The 21,054-nt window shown below is 44.8% G+C and overlaps 2 protein-coding genes across 5 annotated transcripts; both read right to left on the bottom strand.

The window, feature by feature from the left end:
* Positions 1-29: 29 nt before the first annotated feature.
* Positions 30-5,440, bottom strand: dtx3l2.2 (deltex E3 ubiquitin ligase 3L2, tandem duplicate 2). Of its 4 annotated transcripts, none has more exons than XM_047024798.1 (10): positions 5,335-5,440; positions 4,745-4,824; positions 4,597-4,617; positions 4,359-4,403; positions 3,965-4,105; positions 3,501-3,783; positions 3,188-3,303; positions 1,761-3,056; positions 1,400-1,617; positions 30-631 (listed from the first exon to the last, which is right to left on the bottom strand). In XM_047024798.1, the coding sequence occupies exons 2-10, from the start codon at positions 4,778-4,780 to the stop codon at positions 562-564; spliced, it is 2,226 nt and encodes a 741-aa protein (XP_046880754.1). In that variant the 5' UTR covers positions 4,781-4,824; positions 5,335-5,440; the 3' UTR covers positions 30-561. The 4 variants fall into 4 exon arrangements, with proteins under 4 accessions (XP_046880754.1, XP_046880757.1, XP_046880756.1 ...); XM_047024801.1 differs by having other exon boundaries at positions 4,013-4,105; XM_047024800.1 differs by lacking the exon at positions 4,359-4,403.
* A 450-nt stretch (positions 5,441-5,890) lies between these two features.
* Positions 5,891-20,826, bottom strand: esyt1b (extended synaptotagmin-like protein 1b). The gene is made up of 52 exons (XM_047024797.1): positions 20,159-20,826; positions 19,367-19,408; positions 18,291-18,425; positions 18,083-18,156; positions 17,865-17,937; positions 17,661-17,750; positions 17,457-17,512; positions 17,245-17,365; positions 16,969-17,145; positions 16,636-16,718; positions 16,412-16,460; positions 16,210-16,299; positions 15,885-15,986; positions 15,593-15,664; positions 15,388-15,474; positions 15,087-15,236; positions 14,878-15,003; positions 14,328-14,504; positions 13,991-14,076; positions 13,835-13,883; positions 13,660-13,749; positions 13,474-13,569; positions 13,114-13,185; positions 12,914-13,000; positions 12,657-12,803; positions 12,298-12,404; positions 11,877-12,141; positions 11,613-11,789; positions 11,426-11,508; positions 11,287-11,335; positions 11,106-11,195; positions 10,908-11,003; positions 10,720-10,791; positions 10,500-10,586; positions 10,243-10,389; positions 9,976-10,139; positions 9,706-9,850; positions 9,528-9,607; positions 9,264-9,402; positions 8,994-9,170; positions 8,813-8,895; positions 8,583-8,631; positions 8,317-8,406; positions 8,012-8,107; positions 7,824-7,895; positions 7,652-7,738; positions 7,367-7,513; positions 7,072-7,214; positions 6,801-6,926; positions 6,598-6,706; positions 6,380-6,429; positions 5,891-6,253 (listed from the first exon to the last, which is right to left on the bottom strand). Exons 1-52 carry the CDS (start codon positions 20,516-20,518, stop codon positions 6,229-6,231), a joined length of 5,646 nt encoding a protein of 1,881 aa, XP_046880753.1. The 5' UTR covers positions 20,519-20,826; the 3' UTR covers positions 5,891-6,228.
* Between the last annotated feature and the right edge of the window lie 228 nt (positions 20,827-21,054).

The raw sequence follows: 21,054 nt of genomic DNA, 5'->3' as shown, positions 1-21,054 counted from the left end.
CTACATACATGCAAAGAAAAAACACAGCCTTCTCTGGAGTTTTTATTGTCATTTTCCAAACGCAAAACAATCAGCAGTGAATACAGATTAAAGTGAACATTGTACGTTTTTATAACCCAAGTATATTCATATGTAATGATATGGTTGACACATAGCAACAAATGCATGGGGTAATACAGTACATGCTTGTTATCTTTCTAGGATACCTCATACAGGGCAGTAGAACCTGGGTGTTGCTGCATCACTAGTCCCTGTCACTGCATTAAGTGCACAACCAGCTTTTCTGGATTTCCCTTACTGTGCATGATAAGCAAAAGAAATGATGATTTAAACATACTTTACATACTATACTTTCCATAGACATTTCCATTTAGAATCAATCTACAGGAGGGCCTTATTATATATATCCATGATGTGTCCCGTAATCATCAAAACTCAAATACGAATCAAGACTTGAACGATCAGAAACCCCTGGTGTGGCATAGGACTGTTCTACAGCTTGAATATCTTACAGCTGTTCAGGGGGCTACAGGCACAGGTGCTTGACTTCTCTAAACGTCTTCATTCGATGCCTTTGGATTTCAGCTCCTCTTTCACTCTGGCCAGGTAGCCATCGTCAGGATATCCAAAACTGGGAGAATAAAACGGTACAAGCATGAGTAGGCTATAGAAGCAGTCTATTGGTTGATAGTTTTTCATCTTTTAAGTCAAATGTTGAAATACAGTATTTATAGTACTAAGCTATAAGGAATAAATAGAGAGCTGATTACTAATGCAATCCTGACTGATATACTGCAAATGTTTACTCTTCGACAGGTCTGCAAATGCCTTTGTAAACCGAGATTTGTTCAAACGTTTGTTAACCGGGACCGAAGCAGTGGCGATTTTACACCCTTTTAGGGGTGTTCATTATCATTTGATGCTGGTAGTTCATGAAGAAAGGGACATTCTTAGTTTTTTCATTCATTCAGTATTTTGCATAATAATACATACATGTAATAATTGTTATCCAGTGAAATTAGGGATTTATATTAGCAAGGGGTTTTAACCCTTTTGCAAGGCACTGCATTCATGTCACATTCTCTTTGGGGGGCGGGGGCTGAGCACCCCTAAAGGTCTGATCCTAGAATCGCCCCTGGGTCGAGGTTTACAAACAAATCGTTTGAACAAATCGAGGCGACAAAAGCATTTGCTGACCTGTGGAAGAGTAAACATTTGGTTTCTTATATAACCTACTACAACAATACGTCGGAAGCAGTGGCGGTTCTGGCACATTGGGCGCCCCGAGCGAGTTTTTCACTTAACTTTTGAGAATGTCTCCTGGACCAATAAGAACAGCATATTGGTCCAATTATAATACTAGTATGTAAGAAACACAAATATCTGTATTATCTCATACCTCTGTGGGCCACCATGTATGTTGGTCTTGTGGTGGATGTCATTCCAGGTCACAGCGTCTTCCACCCCACTAGTTCTGGATGTCCCAATAGTGAAGATAAGCTTCTGGTCAAACGCTTTCCGTAGCAGCCTCGAGACCTCTTGGCCCTCCTTGTTGTCTGGTAGATACGCTGTTCTACTAGTCCCGTGAAAAGGCTTTCCAGGGTGGGGGTGCCTCTCCTGAATGCAAGATAATGCAGAAATAAAGAATAAAGAGATACATATAACAGGAATTATTTTGAAAGGAAGTGGCAAACAATGTATGCTAATAGTCTACTTCTGATTTATTTCAACATTATAATGAGAGAATTATAAACTTTTACCGATTGAGTTCCTCCCGAAATGTTATAATCAATGATTATGGTGCCACAGTCATTAAATCCAGGTAGTCTATCGTTCGTTGTCCTGTCATTCATCACCCCTTTAGGCTGATCGCCTTCCATCACCCCGAACACATACTTGCACAAAGGACAGGTAGGACCTAGAGACGCCACTAATTGCTGCAGGCACTCGCTACAAAACCCATGGTTGCATGGTAACGTCTTCTTGTCTTTAAATGTCTCCCGGCAAATGCAACACTCTTCATCATCGTTTCCTGTAGCTCCGCCTCCTGCCCTGTCACTAGCTGTTGTAGCGCTGGAGCTGGCGTCTCCAGAGTAAAGGATCTTCTGCTTGTCCTCTTCCTTGAAAACAGGCCCTCCCATCTTCCTCTCCAACTGAGTGACAGCAGGGCCCAAATGTTGTGGTAGGCCGAACAGTCTCAAGGAGCCCGAGTTCTTTTCTGGCCAAACATGAGGGTGCAGAGAGAGGATTTCCCCCAGCATGTCCTCTACAGCCGCCTTCCGATCAGAAGCCAGCAGGCTGCAGCTCATGGTTGACGTGGCAACCCTCTGGTAGATGTGCATCAGGGCTCTGAGGGCATGGCTCTCTAGAGGAACTGTCTGTCCATCACGGGGCTCGGCTCTCACTAGGACTTTACCATCAGAGGGCTCACACTTCATTATCACACCAAATTTATCTTGGATGTCTTTTATGTTCTGATCAAAGGCCCCTTTTAACAACTTCCAGAGGCTCAGGGGCATGGACAGCCCACTGGTTACCAGGGGGTCCTTGATATCCATAGTGATCTTCTGGGGCCAACCAGATGCCCCAAAGGATGCCGGCATATGTATTGAGGAATTATTGCCCAGGACATTCTGAACTCGCCTTATGCTCTCGCTAGGACCAACTATACTGAGCTTACCAGAGGAACAAGACAGAAGCAACCTGGGATCCCTCTTCAGCGCATCAAGTAGGTCTTTTGAATCCACTTGATCCAGATGGATAATGAAACTGTCCAAATCACCTGTATGCGTCTGGACAAAGTCGATGAGCTCTTCAAGTGCTTCATTTGTATGTAGATTGTTGTTTGTAGCCTGGGCCTCTTCCATGGTCACTTTTACACTTGCCTGAATTTTGACTTTATGTTTTTTCTCTATGCTTTGTAGCTCGTTTTGATATGCTGAGGTCATGTACCAGTAGGTGGCCAGAGGGACACTGCACTCGCTCCCTGCTCGTCCACTCTGCACCATTCCATTAGAACGGTCGTTTGGAGCTGCATGTGTTTCTTGTTTTGGGATCTGGGGGGTTGCAATGCAAAACTCAAATGTAGATTATGGTTGTCATTCAATTTGATATACAGTAATCATTGCAAGTATTCCATTTTTAAACGAATAACCATGAACAGAGCAGTGAATTTGATTATACATACATGCTTCTCAGTCTCAGGTTGTTTGGGTGGTGACTTCTCAAACCAAACTTTGCAATTTACTTTTTCTTTACCGTCTTCGACACACAGGTCCAATTCTTTCGGTAGGGCATCTAAAGCTTGAACCATTTGTAAAGAATATGGATTTTATTGTGCTGCTTTTATAATATTAATGAGGTCTAAACTCTGAAACCTGTACTTTCGTATGTTTGGATAAATGCATGTCTTATGATAATTACATTCACACTCTTAAGTTGAATGAATCATGAAATAGATTAAACAGCACATCAACAGCTTGACTGTCTTTCCAGTTTACCATTTAACAATTCTTCCTTCTTCTCTGAAGAGATCATCTTGAACGTAAGTCGGTCATCGGTCAGATAAAAAGAATCACATGAAATTGTCTTCACAGCAAACACCTTGTTGAACCATGTCTGTAGGGCTTTTTGTAGATATTTCTCTGGTTTTTGTGGTACAAGTTGATTAAGCCACTGCACATTGGCATACACTGTACCCAAAACAGTTGGGGCCTCAGACATATCTGAGGGACCAGCCGCATCATCCCGACCATCCACATGTGTCGGTCTAGAAGGCTGATGCTACAAAACCAACAAGAAGAGGTGACAAATACAAATGTAATCACGTTCAATCACGTTTCATGTTTTATGATACATTTTAAATGTAGCTCTTAATAGTTAATTCATACCAAAAGGCTTATAACCCCGAAGAGGCACATGTTGCTCAGATTCTCATTGTTATCAAAAAAAGAGATAGACTAACATTTTCCAAGGTTGAGGTGGAGAAGGTGGATGCTGGAAGCAGATCTACCTCAGTGGTCCTGTGGTGATCTAATGTTGCATCTGGCCGTCCAGTTGAGGCAGTAGAAGCATGATGCTGCCCTATCAGATTCAGTGGGGGAGCCTACAGGAGATTAACTATTAAGTATCACTTTACCTCGCTAAAAGACATCAGAACTTTACAGACATCAACTCTGTGACTCCAATGAGATGACCGTCCTTTTGATAATAATATTGTATCTGGTTTGGTGCATGAATGAAACAAACAGGCAGTACTTGTGATCTGATTGTGATCAGTTTGCGTACTAGGAGTTACTATAGTTACTGTAAGAATATCATGGTTCTGATTAATTTCAGATGTAGAACATGTCTCTTACTGATGGAGTCACTCGAGTCATGGAAGAAGTCATATCAGCCTCTGTCTGGAGGAGAACCAGAGGTTAATGGCTACCAGCAACTCCAGTGTCTAATGAGATAACCATACTGTACATCTTAAAATGAGAATGCAACAAACCATCATCTAATGTTGTTTCAAAAGCAATATACGAGGCAAGTAATTCCTTCATAGTAATGAACTTTCCTGAAACTTAGATCTGTTACACAGCAGAAACTTACTGTAGGGTTTGATGGATCAACCTTGGAGAGCCATTATGGATCCATGTAGGAATCAATGTGGACACAGATTATTAAATCAAAATACCAATGGGAATACATGAATTTCACTCTTTATCTGGTTGTATTTCTGAATGCTCAATGAACTCACCTCCATGGGAGTCTCCTGATCTGTTGTGTCAGCCATTTCAATTTTTACCAACTATCAGTTCAGTTGTCCAGCTCCAGAGACTGTATAGAAAATGACCTAGTTATTTATGTAGGTTAATGGTTAATGCACGCTAACGTAGCGCCACTGAACGTTACCGCGGTCGTTGATTATAGTGAACAGGAATTTGAGGAAAAAGGGAATAGGTAAAACTCTGGACATGGTTACACTGGTTGGTGCACCACAACACAGTAGGCTGCACTTTCACTTTCATTTCACGAATTATAGGCAAATAAAAACAGGGATGCGAAACTTCTACCTTACAATAAGAATCATTAAATGGTCGGCTATATATATATATCACTCTTTCACATAACATGCGTAATTAAACAAAAAATCGCAATTCGGAGAAAAATAACCTGGACATTAAGTTACAAGCCCGCAACGACATGAGCTCACTCCTATCGCTAAGCCTAGATGGTGGATTTATTTGAAATACAAATGTACATTAATTGTTGTCCATATAGTATTCAGAATGACTTGAATAGCCTACTGCTGGTAGTCTTATTGGAATAGTAACATTAGAAACTTACTCAAGGCGCAGCGTTGTCCTATTCTGGACAGCTTGATAGGCTCATGAAACGAAAGAAATAACCATAGGCACCGTCTTAAAAGCCAACGTAAGGGGTGGGTCTGTTACGGAGCATTCACACAGAAACGAAGCGGGGATTTCACATTAAAAGTTAAGGCAAATACAAGCAAACATGCCAAGACACGTCTTTTTATTTATGTTTTGTGAAGGCATGTTGTTCAAGGACAACTGTTTAGTTGGGATCAGTTGTACCATCTTGAATATGCAGTATGTATTGTATTAGAGATAATACTTATAATTCCAATAATAAAAATGCACATCCAGAAGGCTACAGTCCCGATATTCCAAACATTGGTTCATATCCACATCCTGCTTCATTACGTCTATATCCGTCTGGACTCTTCCTTCATTAGATGTCAGTCCAATAAAAGTGCACATATTGTGAAATACAATATTTTAAAGGCATAGATCCAACAGTCTCCAAATAAACGTAGCAAATTAATATAAAAGTATTGCATCCTTCAATCTTTTAAACTGTTCAAAAAAGTCACATAAAAAACACATAAACGTTTATGTAATATTGCTGACCATCATAACAAAGACCTTTGTAACTGTTGAATTACTGATAAACACAAAAACAACATACAGTATAGGTGTGTACGTTTTCCATCCTGTTCCCCTCCAGGTTGTATACTGTTCTGACATGTAGTCTTGTCTTTGGTGAGAGTGAGTCTACAGCAATATGAATCTCACATGCAAACGGATATAGATGATTAAAGGGGTTGGCTGCCACAGTGGTGTGATTGTGTTGTGCGTAGCAAGATGAAGGCCTCTGAGTGAGATAGTACAGGTGACCTTTGACAGGTATGGTAAGCGCAGCAGGTTGTTATTGACACTATTCAGCCTCCTCCAAGTTCAACCTTGGAGAGAAAGAAAGAAGAATGTCAATCATCAACTTAAATAGCTTCTAAACACATACGGAACCTCTCCACTGATCTGATGTCAGTGGATTTGGAAAATATGTCAGTACTGGCTGTATGACTCACCATTTTGTGATACCAGAGACCAGGTCAATCTCCGCCAGCTCTATTTGAACCTAAAGGAAATGTTTGCAGTTAACTTATTAACTGTATTCAATTGAAAGGTAATTGTTGAATGCAACAACAGTGGGTGATGACATTACAATAGCTACGGTAAATCCAACCAGTGGTGGTGAGTGTGGTTGTGTCTGTGCAGTGCAGCAGTGAAAGAGCGTCAGACTGACCTGGCCCAGGACGTCCTTCTCACGGCTCCTGAAGGTGGTGGAGCTGTTCTTCACCGAGACACTCAGATGTCTGAACCTGGCATCCTCCACAGACACGTCAAACTCAAACCTGGCAGGGCGGGCCAGACCAAGGCACTCACGTTAGAAGTCTGTCATGACAACTTAAACAATCACACACACAAGCACGAGGCCCCTACACACACCTCTCATTGTACTCTGGGTTTAGATCTTTCTTCTTGGTGGCAGTCTTCTTCTTGGTGGCCTTGCTTTTGTCTGGCAGAAGCATGAGGGAGATATAGGTGTCTGGAGGACTAGACGACACCAGGCCCCTACACACACACACACACACACACACACACACACACACACGTTTAGTTGGACAAGGCTCCTCTTACAAATGGTATTTGAAGATATACAAAATAGGAAATAAATTAAATAACTAGTGAGTAGACATAAAGATGACTAGGCCTGTACCTGCAGGCGTGTACAATGACAACAAGCTTTCTCTCCTTGGAAGCATAGGACAGAGACAGCTTCACTTGTCCACTGCCGCCACCATAAGCAGAGCATGGCACAGTCCCCTGGCTTATCATCTCCACCATCTTGGATTCTAAGATCTGTACATGGGGAAAGTCCAGCTTTTAGTTCTTGATCATTGTGCCACAGACAATATGAAACCGTATACAGTAATGTCAAAGTCCTAACGAGAAGTTGAAATAATATAAACCATTCAAGAATTGTGATACACGTACAAAATGTAGCCTCTCACCTTAAGATGGGCCCTCAGCAGGATCTGACTGCCAGGTGAGGCTCCATCCAGACTGAGCCACTGGTCCAGGACCAGCTGAGGTTCTGACAGCAGCTCTCTGACTGGGACCACCAGGGAACCCAGTGCCTGCTCCCAACCACTGGACAGCTGCATGTGAATACAGACATTCCTGTAGTATGTGCTTTTGTGACATTATCATATTTATTATCTTTAATGTAACATTACATGCTTTTGTGGATTGTATAGACTTAATCATTGTGTCATCAAAAACAAACAATGTCTCACCTTGACAATTAGCATTTCGTGTTTAGGGTCATGAACCACAAAGTGGAAAGCTTCATTCCAGTGAGGAGAAGTGGAGCGATCGCACACCTTCAAAGACACATGGGAATGGGGGGTTATTTCCTGAGACATGTCTCTTTTGGTTGGACATATACAAGTATGATGACGATCTCACCTTGGTTCTGTGGGTGGTGTCCCCAACGACGAGTTCAGCTCCAGCTTTAGGCTCCTTCCCACTTTTCTTTAACTGTAAACACACACAGTAACACATTATAAAACAGCCTGCAGGAATACACTCAATCCACAGCTGGGAGTGGTGAATGATGGTTCTGTGTTTGAGAGAACAGTTTCAAGGGGCCTCACAGGCAGTGAGTGGGCTCTGTCCATGTAGACAAACAGCAGAGCAGCAGAGGGAACCGCCTTGTTGTGGAAGGACTGCAGAGACTGTAGCTGCAGCACCTGGGAGGGGCATGTTTAGAGATCACACATTCTACAGTTATTATGCCCTGTGACAGACCTCAGACATCTGGTTCAACAGGATTCTAATATGAATTAATAACTGCCTTCAGATACAGCCTACAGTACACAGTGAGAAGAACAGGTAGACTGGAGATGAATATTCAAGGATAAGAGGATGAATTAACAGAGGGTCATTAGAAAGTTCTGACCTGGTCCAGCCTGCTGGGTTCTGATACTGTAGGTACCCACTCCAGGACCAGGTGAACACGACCAGACTTCACATCATTCAGAGTGTACCACTGAAAAAGATCAGAGAGTATCATTAGGGCACCAAAACACAGAAAATCCCTAACACTTCCCTTTAACTATTGGAACGACTTGCAATTCAAGGATGTTGCCGTAATATGGGTGTGATTTTGAGTCATTGTTACAGGACACCCCTTGCCAAGATTGTTTGGATGATTCACACACTCACCTGGTCAGTATAGTGGGAGCTGATGACATCACTCAGTCTGATGGTAAACCTGTAAACACACATAGAAGCTCTCTCTGTCAACTTATCCCTAAACTATAAATTATTAGACAAAGAAAAAGGTGAGTCTGTAAATGGCCCTGATGGACCAAGGTGCACTTCAGTCAATGTAATCATTCCAAAGTTCCAGGTCAAGCATCAAGGAGTGTAGTATACTTGGCACACAAACACACCTGCCAAGGAAGTCATCAGAGTCCAGGTCTTTATCATAGAGTTCAAACTGAATCTGCTGGCCAGCCTGCACACTCAGAACCACCTGCGAAGAAACACGGCAGTCAGAAACAGTGGAGACAGCAAACATCCAAACCAATGACACTGCACCACCATTTGTGGAAAGCAAAATTATTTTCTGACCTCATACATCTCATTCCAGATTGGGTTGAGATTTTCCTTGATCACGTGACTCTTAAACTTGGTATCTCCGATATGGATCTTAACGTAGGGGTCACTCTTGCCCTTCACCATGCCCCCCATCAGGTTGTCCTTGGCAACCAGATTTTGGGCCTCCAGCAGGTGGATCCTCAGCATCCCCTACAGGACAAAGACTGTAACGGCTGCAGAGCAACTACAGTGTATTTTGAAACCGTATCTGTGCATAAACTTCCACCAGTGAACCCCACCAACCTTTCTGCCAAAGCCAGGCTCTGGGCTGGTGTGTGATGGTCTTGTTACAGCAGGGTGGGGATCAGATTTGACCACCACAGGGACTGTAATGGAAGGGAGTGTAGTCACTGTAGCCTGAATTAATCCTCCAATGCCAGACCTGTACATATACACACAGGGATGCACAAGAAACACAAGACAACACCATGACAGGAGATCAGCGTTGGGTTCCTTCACAGCCTGCATACGTCTGGGCTACTGCAGTGCAAACCTAATGGAACTCACTCCTTTGGCTTAGCTGCTGGGAGAGATTCTTGGGCTGTGGCCTCTGGTTTTTCCACCTCAGTACACCCTGGGTCTTCTACCTGTTAAGGCATGACATTGTACCCGAGTATGCTGTTGCACTTGACTATCCCAATACATGACACAATAGTTGTTGTCTTCCAAGACAGTATTGTCTAACCTTGACGCTGGCGCTGGGATCAGGATGGCTGTGCCTGTGGACAGTCACGTCAGCAGGACTGGGGTCTCTTTTAGTGACATCAGGAACCACTTCCCTTGTCTCAGGTTGAGGGACAGAGGATGGATGACTGAAGACAGCAACAGGCCTGAGAATACACACAGACACACACACACACACACATTCTATTCATTCTTTCCATTCAATGATCATCATTCAAGCTTGACATGCAACTGACTGAAAAGTATGCAGTCATACAAGATGATGACTCACTTTTCAGATTGCACCTGACAGTGTGGCTCCTCCTCATTGGCTGCTGTGACTGACTGCTCAAAGGCAGTGAAAGGCTCCTCTTCCTCAGCGTCAGTAAAGGTGTCTGGACCAATAACAGATACCTGGGGTTTGGCTACTTCATCTGTCATCTTGGAGTTCAGAATCTGTGAATAATAAACATGTTGTAAACAGTGTGTCTACTGTGTGAACAGTATATACATTCATTTACACATGTATATGTGATAGTGTCCAAAGGTGTCCCCTCACCTTGAGCTGGGCCCTCAGCAGGATCTGACTGCCAGGTGAGGCTCCATCCAGACTGAGCCACTGGTCCAGGACCAGCTGAGGTTGTGACAGCAGCTCTCTGACTGGGACCACCAGGGATCCCAGTGCCTGCTCCCAGTCACTGGACAGCTGGTCAAAGACAAGAGAATCAGACAGATTGAGCATGGCAGTGAAGTCCAGTGACACCATATTGTGTTCTGTGTGTACTGGTGCCTTGCTGAGGCTAACCCAACACTCACCTTTACTATGAGCATGTCTTCTCTGGGATCATAAACCTGGAAGTAGAAATACTCATCCCAGTGGGGTGATGTGGAGCGATCACACACCTTCAGGAAGACAGAAAGGACAGATACAGAAAGAGTTGTTCATCATCCATGTGGTTCACTAGTATTTTCCTGATTTCTATCCTAAGCAGTGAAATCTTGGTTGCCAAGGGAAACATTATTTCATGTTTCTCACCTTGGTTCTGTGGGTGGTTTTCCCAACGACAAGTTCAGCTCCAGCTTTAGGCTCCTTCCCACTTTTCATTAACTGCAAACACACACAGTAACACATTATAAAACAGCCTGCAGGAATACACTCAATCCACAGCTGGGAGTGGTGAATGATGGTTCTGTGTTTGAGAGAACAGTTTCAAGGGGCCTCACAGGCAGTGAGTGGGCCCTGTCCATGTAGACAAACAGCAGAGCAGCAGAGGGAACCGCCTTGTTGTGGAAGGACTGCTGTGACTGCAGCTGCAGCACCTGGGGAGGAAACCAAACCGTTCAAGTGATATGATATGTTTAAGTCGTATGATATGACATATCATATGATATACACTTAGCAATAAGAATAGATTTACTGACCTTGTCCAGTCTGCTGGGTTCTGATACTGTTGGTACCCACTCCAGTACCAGGTGAACACGACCAGACTTCGTATCATTCAGAGTGTACCACTGGAATACAGTCATATACAGTAGTAGTGAGTCGCCATGGATGAAGGCATGCACTTGGTGGACTGAATAGAGAGAGCAAGATGATCCTCACCTGGTCTGTGTACTGGGACTGGATGATGTCACTCATACTGACTTTAAACCTGATCACAGACAGAAGAATTTCCATCAACACAATGAGGGATAGTATACCTTTAATAAAGCACAACAAGGATCAGCTACGTTCCTCTTACCTGCCCAGGAAGTCATCTTTGTCCATGTCTTTGTCATAAAGCTCGATCTGTACCTCCAAGCCAACCTTAAGGACCAATATTGCCTAGGGGTGGGGGGGGGAAACGGTATAATGATTATGCTCTTCGCTTGTGTCTGGGAATGTGCGTTTGAGACGGGACACGTTGAAACCTAAACTTCCTTCAATACCTCGTACATCTCATTCCAGGTGGGGTTAAGATTCTCTTTGATCACATGACTCTTAAAGTTGGCATCTCCAATATGGATCTTGACATAGGGGTCACTCTTGCCCTTCACCATGCCCCCCATCAGGTTGTCCTTGGCAACCAGGTTTTGGGCCTCCAGCAGGTGGATCCTCAGCACCCCCTACAGGACAAAGACTGTAACTGCTGCAAATCTAAAACAACAGGATGGCTTCAGCTACAACAGCACCTACTCCCACTATGATCTCACCTCAGCACCAAAGCTGGGGCCTGGGGTGGTGTGTGGAGGAAGGGGGGTAGCGGGAGGGTGGATGTCTGGTGTCACTGCTTTAGGGACCACCTTATCTTCTGTCGCTGCTTTAGGGACCATCTTATCTTCTGTCGCTGCTTTAGGGACCATCTTATCTTCTGTCGCTGGTTTAGGGACCACTTTATCAGCTGCTTTCCTCTCAGCTCCCTCAGACACAGGCAGGGAACTGGAGACTGGTGCTGGGGGAGATTCCCTTGCACTGGACCTGATGGAGGGAGATGGAGCACACTGAGACAGGATAATAAATGTGCATTGTGGGAGTTTATGGGGTATACTTTACTGGTATTCTAATAAAGTCTTATTGAAGGTGTGTATTCGTAGAGTATTGTTGCATACAGGTGTGTTCTTGTGAGTGTATTACTTCTGTGCCATGTCTCTCTCCAAGCTCTGTTTAGTGGTCATGGTAGAGGGAGCCATGGAGGGCTCTGTCTGGTCCGCTCCTCTCTGGCACATCTTAGGGCTCAGCACCTGGGGGGGTTTCATTACAATCAATAGCATTATCATCAGGGAACCTCCTTGCCTTCAAAGTGCCCCATTTCAAAATATCTAATTATACACTATCTGGAATCAATCCTCTCTTCAAGGTACTTCCTCCTTGCTGAGCATACTTGCACCGAGCCATGTCTTTGGTTATTTTCCCCTTAAGTTTTTAAACTTTTACAAACTGTATACAAGGTCTAATGGAGGTCTGTTTGTGTGTGTGGAAAGTTGACTCGTCACCTTGAGCTGGGCCCTCAGCAGGATGTGACTGTCAGGTGAGGCTCCATCCAGACTGAGCCACTGGTCCAGGACCAGCTGAGGTTCTGACAGCAGCTCTCTGACTGGGACCACCAGAGACCCAATAGGCAGACTCCAACTGTGAGACAACTAGAAGAAGAGACTAAAGAATGAATCCCTGAACTCTCCCCTATCAGAACACTTCTACTTTTCATACAGTGTTGGTAAGGTTATTAGGAAGAGCTGTTGAAAGTGCTCACCTTCACGATCAGGACCTGCTCTCTAGGGTCACGCACCAGGAAGTAGAAAGCCTCGTCCCACTGAGGCGACGTAGAGCGATCACACACCTTCAGGGAGTTGAGTGGTCAAATGCAGATGAAGACACCTCCTTTACATTGTAATGTGCTATAGCTCCAGACTATTAAACTGAACTATGGTGGATGGAAGTTGAGTATCTCACCGTCGTTTTGTGGGAGGTGTGTCCAAGAATGAGCTCAGCTCCTACCTTTGGCTCCTTCCCACTCTTCTTCAACTGTAGAAAAAACAAAAACATGCTCTGTTTCAAGACAACCACTAGGTGGCACAATAGCCTGCCCATTAGGAGGTATACCAAAGCATCACCACAGACATATACATTACATTTACATTTAGTCATTTAGCAGATGCTTTTATCCAGAGTGACTTACATTACAGGATCATTCCCCCCGAGGCAAGTAGGATGAAGTGCCTTACCCAAGGACCTTCTGATTAATTCCCTAACCACTCAGCCATCTGACCCACAGACAAGGATATTGTCAAATGAAAGAGGAAGTTGACTCACTGGCAGACCGTTTGCACTATCCACATACACAAACAGCAGGGCCACAGAGGGAACAGCCTTGTTCTGGAAGGACTGCCTGGACTGGAACTGCATCACCTGACCACACATACACACACAAAAACAAACCAGTGAGTGAGTCTGTATCACTGTTCACTGTACATCAATCAGCTTGGAGATGATCCTCACCTGGTCCAGTCTGTTTGGTTCTGATACCGTTGGTACCCACTCCAGTACCAGGTGAACACGACCAGACTTCACATCATTCAGAGTGTACCACTGGAACACAGCAATACACTAGTCAAGCATGGTTTGCACTCACACAAGCTGACCCTTGATATAGACGCCTACATGAAGAACTCACCTGGTCTGTGTACTGTGAGCTGATTAGATCCTTCAGACTGACCTTTAACCTGTATCAACAGATGGAGCTGTTTGAGATTATGGAGCAAACAAACAGGAGCACAGAAACTACAGGCCTAATCTAGCAGTAGCATACTACAATAGTAGAAGGTATTACCTGCCCATAAAGTCATCCTTCATATCCATGTCTTTGTCAAACATCTCCAACTGCAATTCCTGACCAGGAAGTTGGGTCAGAACCACCTTAAACACAAGACAAGCGTTCAGCTTTAAAGGTCATCTCCAACCAGCTTAGAGTCGAAACAGATTCTGGGATACAGTACTTTGCTTTGTCCCCCACAGTAATACAATTGTCCTGCTATGCACAACCTATTTAGACTATAAATGTAACCTTACTAAATCCAGCCAATTAGTTGAGCAATGACATCCTTTATGTTGTCTATGAAACAGACTACAGATGTCTTCTCCAGTCCTGTCCCAGTGCCCTGCCATACCTCATACATCTCATTCCAGGTGGGGTTCAGGTTCCCCTTGATGACCTGACTTCTGAAGGTCTCCCCACCAATGTTGATCACCACGTAGGGGTCACTCTTTCCCTTCACCATTCCCCCCATCAGGTTGTCCTTGGGCACCAGGTTTTGACCTTCCAGAAGATGGATTCTCAAAACCCCCTTAAAGAAAAAAAAAGTCTGTAATACTATGTATAGTACAACTTGTATACCTAGGTATGTTACTCTACAACTTGATATAGTAGTCTTTCCATTTCATCCTGTTGGTCATGTTCTGTATATCTTCTATGTGCCATAATCGTGTACTGCAGGGGTGTCCAATCCTAGTCCTAGGCCACTGTCCTGCATGTTTTAGATGTTTCCCTGCTCCAGCACACCTGATTCAAATGAATGGTCATTACCCGGCTTCCACAGAGCTTGATAACGACCCATTCATTTGAAACAGGTGTGCTGGAGCAGGGAAACATCTAAAACATGGGGGACAGTGGCCCTTGAGGACCAGGATTAGAAACCCCTGGTGTACTGTGACAATTACCTCCGTGGCAAAGCTGGGGTCAGGGGTGGTGTGCTGGGGCCGAGGCTTGGAACGCCCATCTGCCAGGTGAGCTGCCTCTGTGGAGAGGAGAGCTGTGGACACCTTCAGTTCATCCAGCCACAGCACCTGAGAGAGAGAGGAAATGTGTCACCATCACACAAAGACATAAACAGAACAGAAAGTATTGGAGATCCACTGATATATTTTACCCTGAGTACAATGTTGATGTAAATTCGGCTGGCAGGCCCAGAGTTGTTCAGCTGGAACCACTGGTCCAGAGAAAGGTTGGGGCTGGACAGCAGTCTGGAGAGAGGGATAGTCAGACTGCCAAGGGTCTGCACACGGTCGTTGTCCTTCACCTGGAGACGACAGTGTATTTAGAATAATACAAACTCATTTAACAACTGCTGTGTCCGTACAGAAAGATTAAGACAGTAAAGTGATCCGGCAGCTGTAATGAAATGGAAATGTACTGAACCATTCCCAACTGGGATTTTCAGTCGAGTTCACCTGGATATCTATGTCCTGTTGACGTGGATCCTGGATAAAGAAGGTAAAGGCATCCTCCCACTCTGGGTTGATAGTTGTGTAAAACGTCTGAGCGAAGACAGAGACAGGGAGGAGGAGGAGGAGAGAGTTCATTTCTTCCACGTAGGAGACACAATATTGTACATACTGAAGGGGTTCTGTTTAAGAAGATTCTTGTTGACAGTACCCTGCTTTCTCTTGTGATGTCCTGCACAGACAACTGCACCATGGGACTCGGTTCCTTACTACCTTTCTTCATCTGTAACACATGCACACAAAAAGAAAACAAGCATCTGCTAAGTGAAAGTGTCTGTTAAAAGGTCAACATTTTCCTTAACATGCCTGAGCAAGTAACACAGTGAATGAGGTTAAAATATTTTCAGAGACTCATTATATCCAGAGACAGGAATCAGCCTTGGGCTGTGTTGGGAGAAAGGATTGGGAATCCAAGGAAAGAGAAAGCTCTAGAAATGACTCACAGGAAGAGCCTCAGCTTTATCCAGATAGACGGCCAAGATGGCTGCCGAGGGGGGGTCTGCAGTCTTACTGGACACAATCACACTCTCGTTCCTCTGGAGGACCTGGGAGAGAAGGGTGGAGGAGCGCCAACGTTCTAGCACATTCTTTCACTTTGGCCCGCTGCCAATATACTGAACACACTCACCACTGTTGTAGGATACAGAAATGCTTATTGTGCTTGTGTATCATTAACTGTAGTGTGTGTGTGTGTGTGTGTGTGTGTGTGTGTGTGTGTGTGTGTGTGTGTGTATGTGTGTGTGTGAAGGAGAGCATAAAAAAGCAGGCCTGGTCCAGTTGGTCTGTGTTGGGCAGCAAGCTCAGCCACTCCATTTTGAGGTGGATTCGGCCAGAACGAGTGTCTTTTAGAGGGAACCACTGAGGAGACCACCACACAAGACACTTTAAGAAAACCATGTACGTTTCGGTTTTGCTTATATTAAGGCATATTTTGTTGTAATTAACTTTGAAGGTATTTCAAATCACTCACTTCATCAACAACTGTGGACTTCTTCACTATCCCCAGATCCACCTTTGTCCTGTGTGTGTGTGTGTGTGTGCATATGGACAGAAAGACAAATGTGTCCGTTTAGAAATGCTATAGTGCTCAAATGCACAACCCAATAACGGTGGGCATTCTCCCCCCATGAGTCTGACGTGAAAAGGGACATTGTGAGATGCAACATCTAAAGACACATGGGCTGAGACATGTACCTCCCCAGGAAGTCATCCTGGTCGGTGTCTTTGTCATACACCTCCACTTCCAACTCCTGACCCGGCACCTCATGGACAATGACCTGATACACATGGACACACACCGGGGCATGAGGCCTGACTGGCACACCGACCCATGAGTGTGGACACTGACATGGCTATGGTCTCGACACTGCACCATGATGGGAAACACCACCCTACAGAGCCCTCTACTGAAACAGATGTGGACCATGGGAGCAACACACACCTTACCAACAGCGCATGGATACACATCCTAAAAAACAATGAGAAAATGACAGAACACACGTCTGTGCTGTTCTCTAAGCGTCTCACCTCGTACATCTCGCCCCATTTGGGGCAGAGGGTGTTGTCTATGTGGTGGGAGGTGAAGGTCTGAGGGCCCACCCTGAGCAGGGCGTAGGGGTCGGACATACCCGCTATCACCCCCTTCATGTAGTTGTCCTTGGCTGCAAGGTCCTCAGCCTCCACCAGGTGGATGCGCACCACACCCTAGGTGGTAAGAAGGGGGAGAATTGAAAAGAAGGTAAAGCCATGAGGTTCAGCTGTGTGTGCCGCAGTGTGTTAGCAGTGTGTGTGGCAGGGTCTCACCCTAGGCAGAGGGGAGCGGAGTTGGGCCACATGCAGGTCTGCCACTAAAGGGACAGTGAGGCGATTGGGCAGGACCAGGAAGGAGGCGATGGCATCCATGATCATACTGTCAGACATGACACTGGAACACCGAGAGGGAGAGAGGGGTTAACTGGCCGGTACATACAGTAGGTAACATCAGAATACATTTTTACATCCAATACAATGCTCACTTCAGGCCAGGAATGTCCAACAGATTAGTCAGTCCAGTCCAATTGATATCCAATTTCTAGGATGAGACCAAAACACAGATGAGAAAAACACAGCTGAATATAACTGAGGTGACTACGCTATTGTGGAGTGAGGTGGGATGATATAGAGATCTCAGGATGGAAGGAGGAGTGGAAGATCAAGGGAGGCCAGAAACAAGGACCCACCGGCCTACGGATAAAGAACATGGTGACCGCGCCCACAATAGGGACATCACCAATGAGTGGCTCCAGAATCACCCGCATCATCCCATGCAGCTGAGGAGAGAGGAGATGCATCAAAGACCAACACTAAATACTGCATATTTATCTACATTCCTTACAGGGTTCGTTTTAGCCTTTCTTCTAGGTATCTTTTCTGACACTGCCTACCTGTATTCCCTTGACTCCAGCTTTACAGAAATACCTCTTCACCTCGACATCGATCTCAACATCGCCGACATAGCTTCATGGGAAAGGAAGGACAAAGAGAAGAGGAAAGGGGAAAGAGAATGTTTTGCTTAATACCAGAGTTTTAGGAGTGAGCTAATCAGTACTGAATTGCAGACAGTGAGGTTCAGAGCCAAGTCAAACAGAACGTCAAAGGTCACCTGATGTACAGATCCAACAGCACCTGCCCTCTCTCGTTCTCTGTGTGAGCTTTCACCCCCACAACCTTCATGGCCTTCAGCACAGAAACAGAAAAAACACCACACAAAAACCTTTTCATGAATACGTGGGTATTGACATCAAAGCATTATGATGTACAGCACATTGTGTGTGTTTTTGTGTGCGCGTCTGATATCTGTAGCCTCAAACCTTGTCTCCAAAGTCCACCTTGGTGAAGCTAAGGGTCTGCAGGTGGGAGCTGGAGTTCCGGATGGAAGGAGCAATGGTCTCTACCAGCAGCTTCTCCAGATACTGGCCCACAAAGGGCCATACCTGCTGCAACACCTGCATGGGTGGGCCAGGGCATACGCACGTCAGACTGTTATAACACAATAGTCAGGAAATGGATCTCTTACCCTAGTCATTGTCAATGTGTTCTTTATGTGGCTCTATTTTGCACTCTGGTGGATCATGAAAACAGGGCTTCTCTGGTGGCTGCCGCAGTGTGTTTATGTTCCCCGTCTACTGTTTCCTCAATATGGTATCCATAGAAACCCATTAGATCTTTACCAAGTTCTTATGTGGGGGATTGTGTTTATCTGAAAGCAGACTACTCTGCAGCGGGTATTTGTGGTCGGGTGACTGTTGCCTCGTCAATCTGGGGTGAGTCACCAACAGCATGGAGCTCCTGTGGAGCATGTGGCCTGTAGGAGAGCAGGCAGTCTGGTGATCTCCCCTCAAGGAACCCAGCTCGAATATCAGCTTTGTCTCAAGACAGTACAGGGCCTCAGACAGACCTCATGTTCACATTGCAGCAGTCACTTTGATGTATTTTTTCTCTCTCAACTAAGGAGTTTATTCTTAGCTCTAAAGGGCATGGCCAGCAAGACAAGGCTCGGGACGACAGTGTTGGTTGCAGTTTGATTGGTTTTGGAAGTTTAGGCTCTTCCCTCCCCTTTCCTGTGAGTCATCTAGTGGAAAGGCTGACAGAGTAGCGGAGGGCCTGTTGTAGGCTGCAGTAAGAGAGAGCAGCTCTAGCTCCAGTCCAGACATAGTGGCAGGGGAGGCCAGCAACATGGCTGCTGCTGCAGCAATGCCAACGCTAGCCTAACAAACCCTACCAACTGTCCGTCAACGCAACAGCTGTGTCACTGAGAAAAATAGGCGGGTGTGTTTACAGTGGGCTTAATGGAAGAGCAATGGATTCAAGTTGTCTCTTAAAGAGGGGGCACACCTTTATTGTATTGGTGAAGAGAATGCAATAGAGCACATGGGTGAAGCAGTACCTTATTTAGCCACTCCACCTTCTCCACATCTGGGAAATTGACCTGTAAGGAATTAGGCCTCATATTAGATTAGTTCCAAATGGTACGTACGTAATGGTACGTTCTTCTATCCAGGTACCTGGATAGAAGTTAGGGTTAAGACATACAATTCTGCATTACGACAACATTTCTTGTTACTTTGGGTTTGGTGGGATGTGGTTTAGGCTGCATGAATGCTATAACGGAAAATATGAGCGTCAGGAAGTGAGTTAGAATGGCTGCTCATGGTAATTCACATACGTATGTGAATTATAAAATAATGGATGTAATCTAGAAAGGCATTTTCTGCCCCCTTGATCTGTTATTACTAAATGTATTCACCTCTACATTCACTGCTCCTGATCAGTCCGCAATTACTTTATAGTTGATACTGAAAAGTGCCTAGCCTACTTAGATGTAGGGTTGATATTGCAAGTCAAAGGCTAAATGTGAGAGACCGACATACGCAGCTGATAGTCCACATACCAAAAGCTTAATTTAATTATTTCACCTGGCTATTGGCATGTCCATCATGAAACATAAAAGACAGTGAATCAGTACAGCTACTAAGTTAATGGGTCCTGAGTAGCGCTGAGTTGCCTGCAATGATAATATTGTTCATCGTGTCTCAATTATTTTGGACAGATAATTAGCTAACGTTCAAAAACGTTAGGTAGGCCATTTAAAATATTGGTTAGATGACAATGCTGTCACAGGGGTCTGATGTTTCCGAGTCTGGACCATTTCCCAGTAGTCGTTTGGTGTTATCCTTACCCAAGAAGGTAGATCTTGTTTGTTTTTAAATACTTTCATGGAAGTATACTCTTGCTCGTCATGTAGAGACTGAATGGCGGACCGCAAGCGAGACTCCTTCGCTTCGCGTGAATGTTTCCATCCAGTGTAGACCATCAGCCCGAAAACTAACAAACTGGTGCTGACCCGATAGTATCCAGCCAGGTACACAGGGAGCAATGCACCAAGGCATTTTCCGAAAGTCCACAAAACAGACACAGTATCAATCCCCTTTGCTTTAGGGTTTTCCGTTTCTCCGCTATCCAGAGCATTCTTAACGGATTGGGATGAATACTCTGTGCCCTTCAAGCCGATAGCCTCCGAATCTTTTCCTCCCTGCATCGTGTCGTCGTCTTCTCGCAATGTCAATGTTATTCGACCGGGTTGGTAGCAGTACAAATTTGAATGTAGTAGGCTAGCCTAGTTGTAGTAGCCAGTAATAACGCACGCCTTACTATTGACTTAAGTCCATCCGTGTCATCTTTGGTGGTGTGCAAATTATTTAAGCAATTGTTTGTTAACGATTCGTAAAGTCATATATTCCTACAAAGTTTCCGTTTAGGCCTTTTTGTCACTCCGCCCGCAGACAATCAACTCCTTACGCGTTGTGCCCCAAAAAGATTTGTCTGACGGTGAGCTGCTGTAGAGTTCAACCAGTTGACAGAATCAAAACACGCCCTGTGTCTCTGAAGAGAAAAGACGCATCCTTGCTGGACTCATAATATATGCATGTCATTACAGTTTAGCAATAAAAAGTGATTATGCATGTGGTATTTTACTTGCTATTGAATATTGTACTGAAATAGAAGACGTCTAGGCTGATACAAAAAAAACTACACAATAGGCCATGTCGTTTTGAGAAAGGAACCGATTGAGGC

This window comes from Hypomesus transpacificus, chromosome 9, assembly GCF_021917145.1.
Source record: "Hypomesus transpacificus isolate Combined female chromosome 9, fHypTra1, whole genome shotgun sequence".
Classification (NCBI taxonomy): domain Eukaryota; kingdom Metazoa; phylum Chordata; class Actinopteri; order Osmeriformes; family Osmeridae; genus Hypomesus; species Hypomesus transpacificus.
This window is presented reverse-complemented; position numbering and strand designations above follow the sequence as displayed.

What these genes read in the sequence shown, in the direction of transcription:
- esyt1b (XM_047024797.1), bottom strand. Translation starts at nt 20,518, where the DNA reads ATGCAGGGAGGAAAAGATTCGGAGGCTATCGGCTTGAAGGGCACAGAG. An exon ending in AACAAGATCTACCTTCTTGG is followed by an intron (nt 19,409 to 20,158) that starts GTAAGGATAACA and finishes AATTCCTTACAG; the next exon opens with GTCAATTTCCCAGATGTGGA. An exon ending in TGCTGAGGGCCCATCTTAAG is followed by an intron (nt 7,215 to 7,366) that starts GTGAGAGGCTAC and finishes CCCCATGTACAG; the next exon opens with ATCTTAGAATCCAAGATGGT.
- dtx3l2.2 (XM_047024798.1), bottom strand. Translation starts at nt 4,780, where the DNA reads ATGGCTGACACAACAGATCAGGAGACTCCCATGGAG. An exon ending in TTGATCCATCAAACCCTACA is followed by an intron (nt 4,404 to 4,596) that starts GTAAGTTTCTGC and finishes GTTCTCCTCCAG; the next exon opens with ACAGAGGCTGATATGACTTC. An exon ending in AACCTGAGACTGAGAAGCAT is followed by an intron (nt 3,057 to 3,187) that starts GTATGTATAATC and finishes GCAACCCCCCAG; the next exon opens with ATCCCAAAACAAGAAACACA.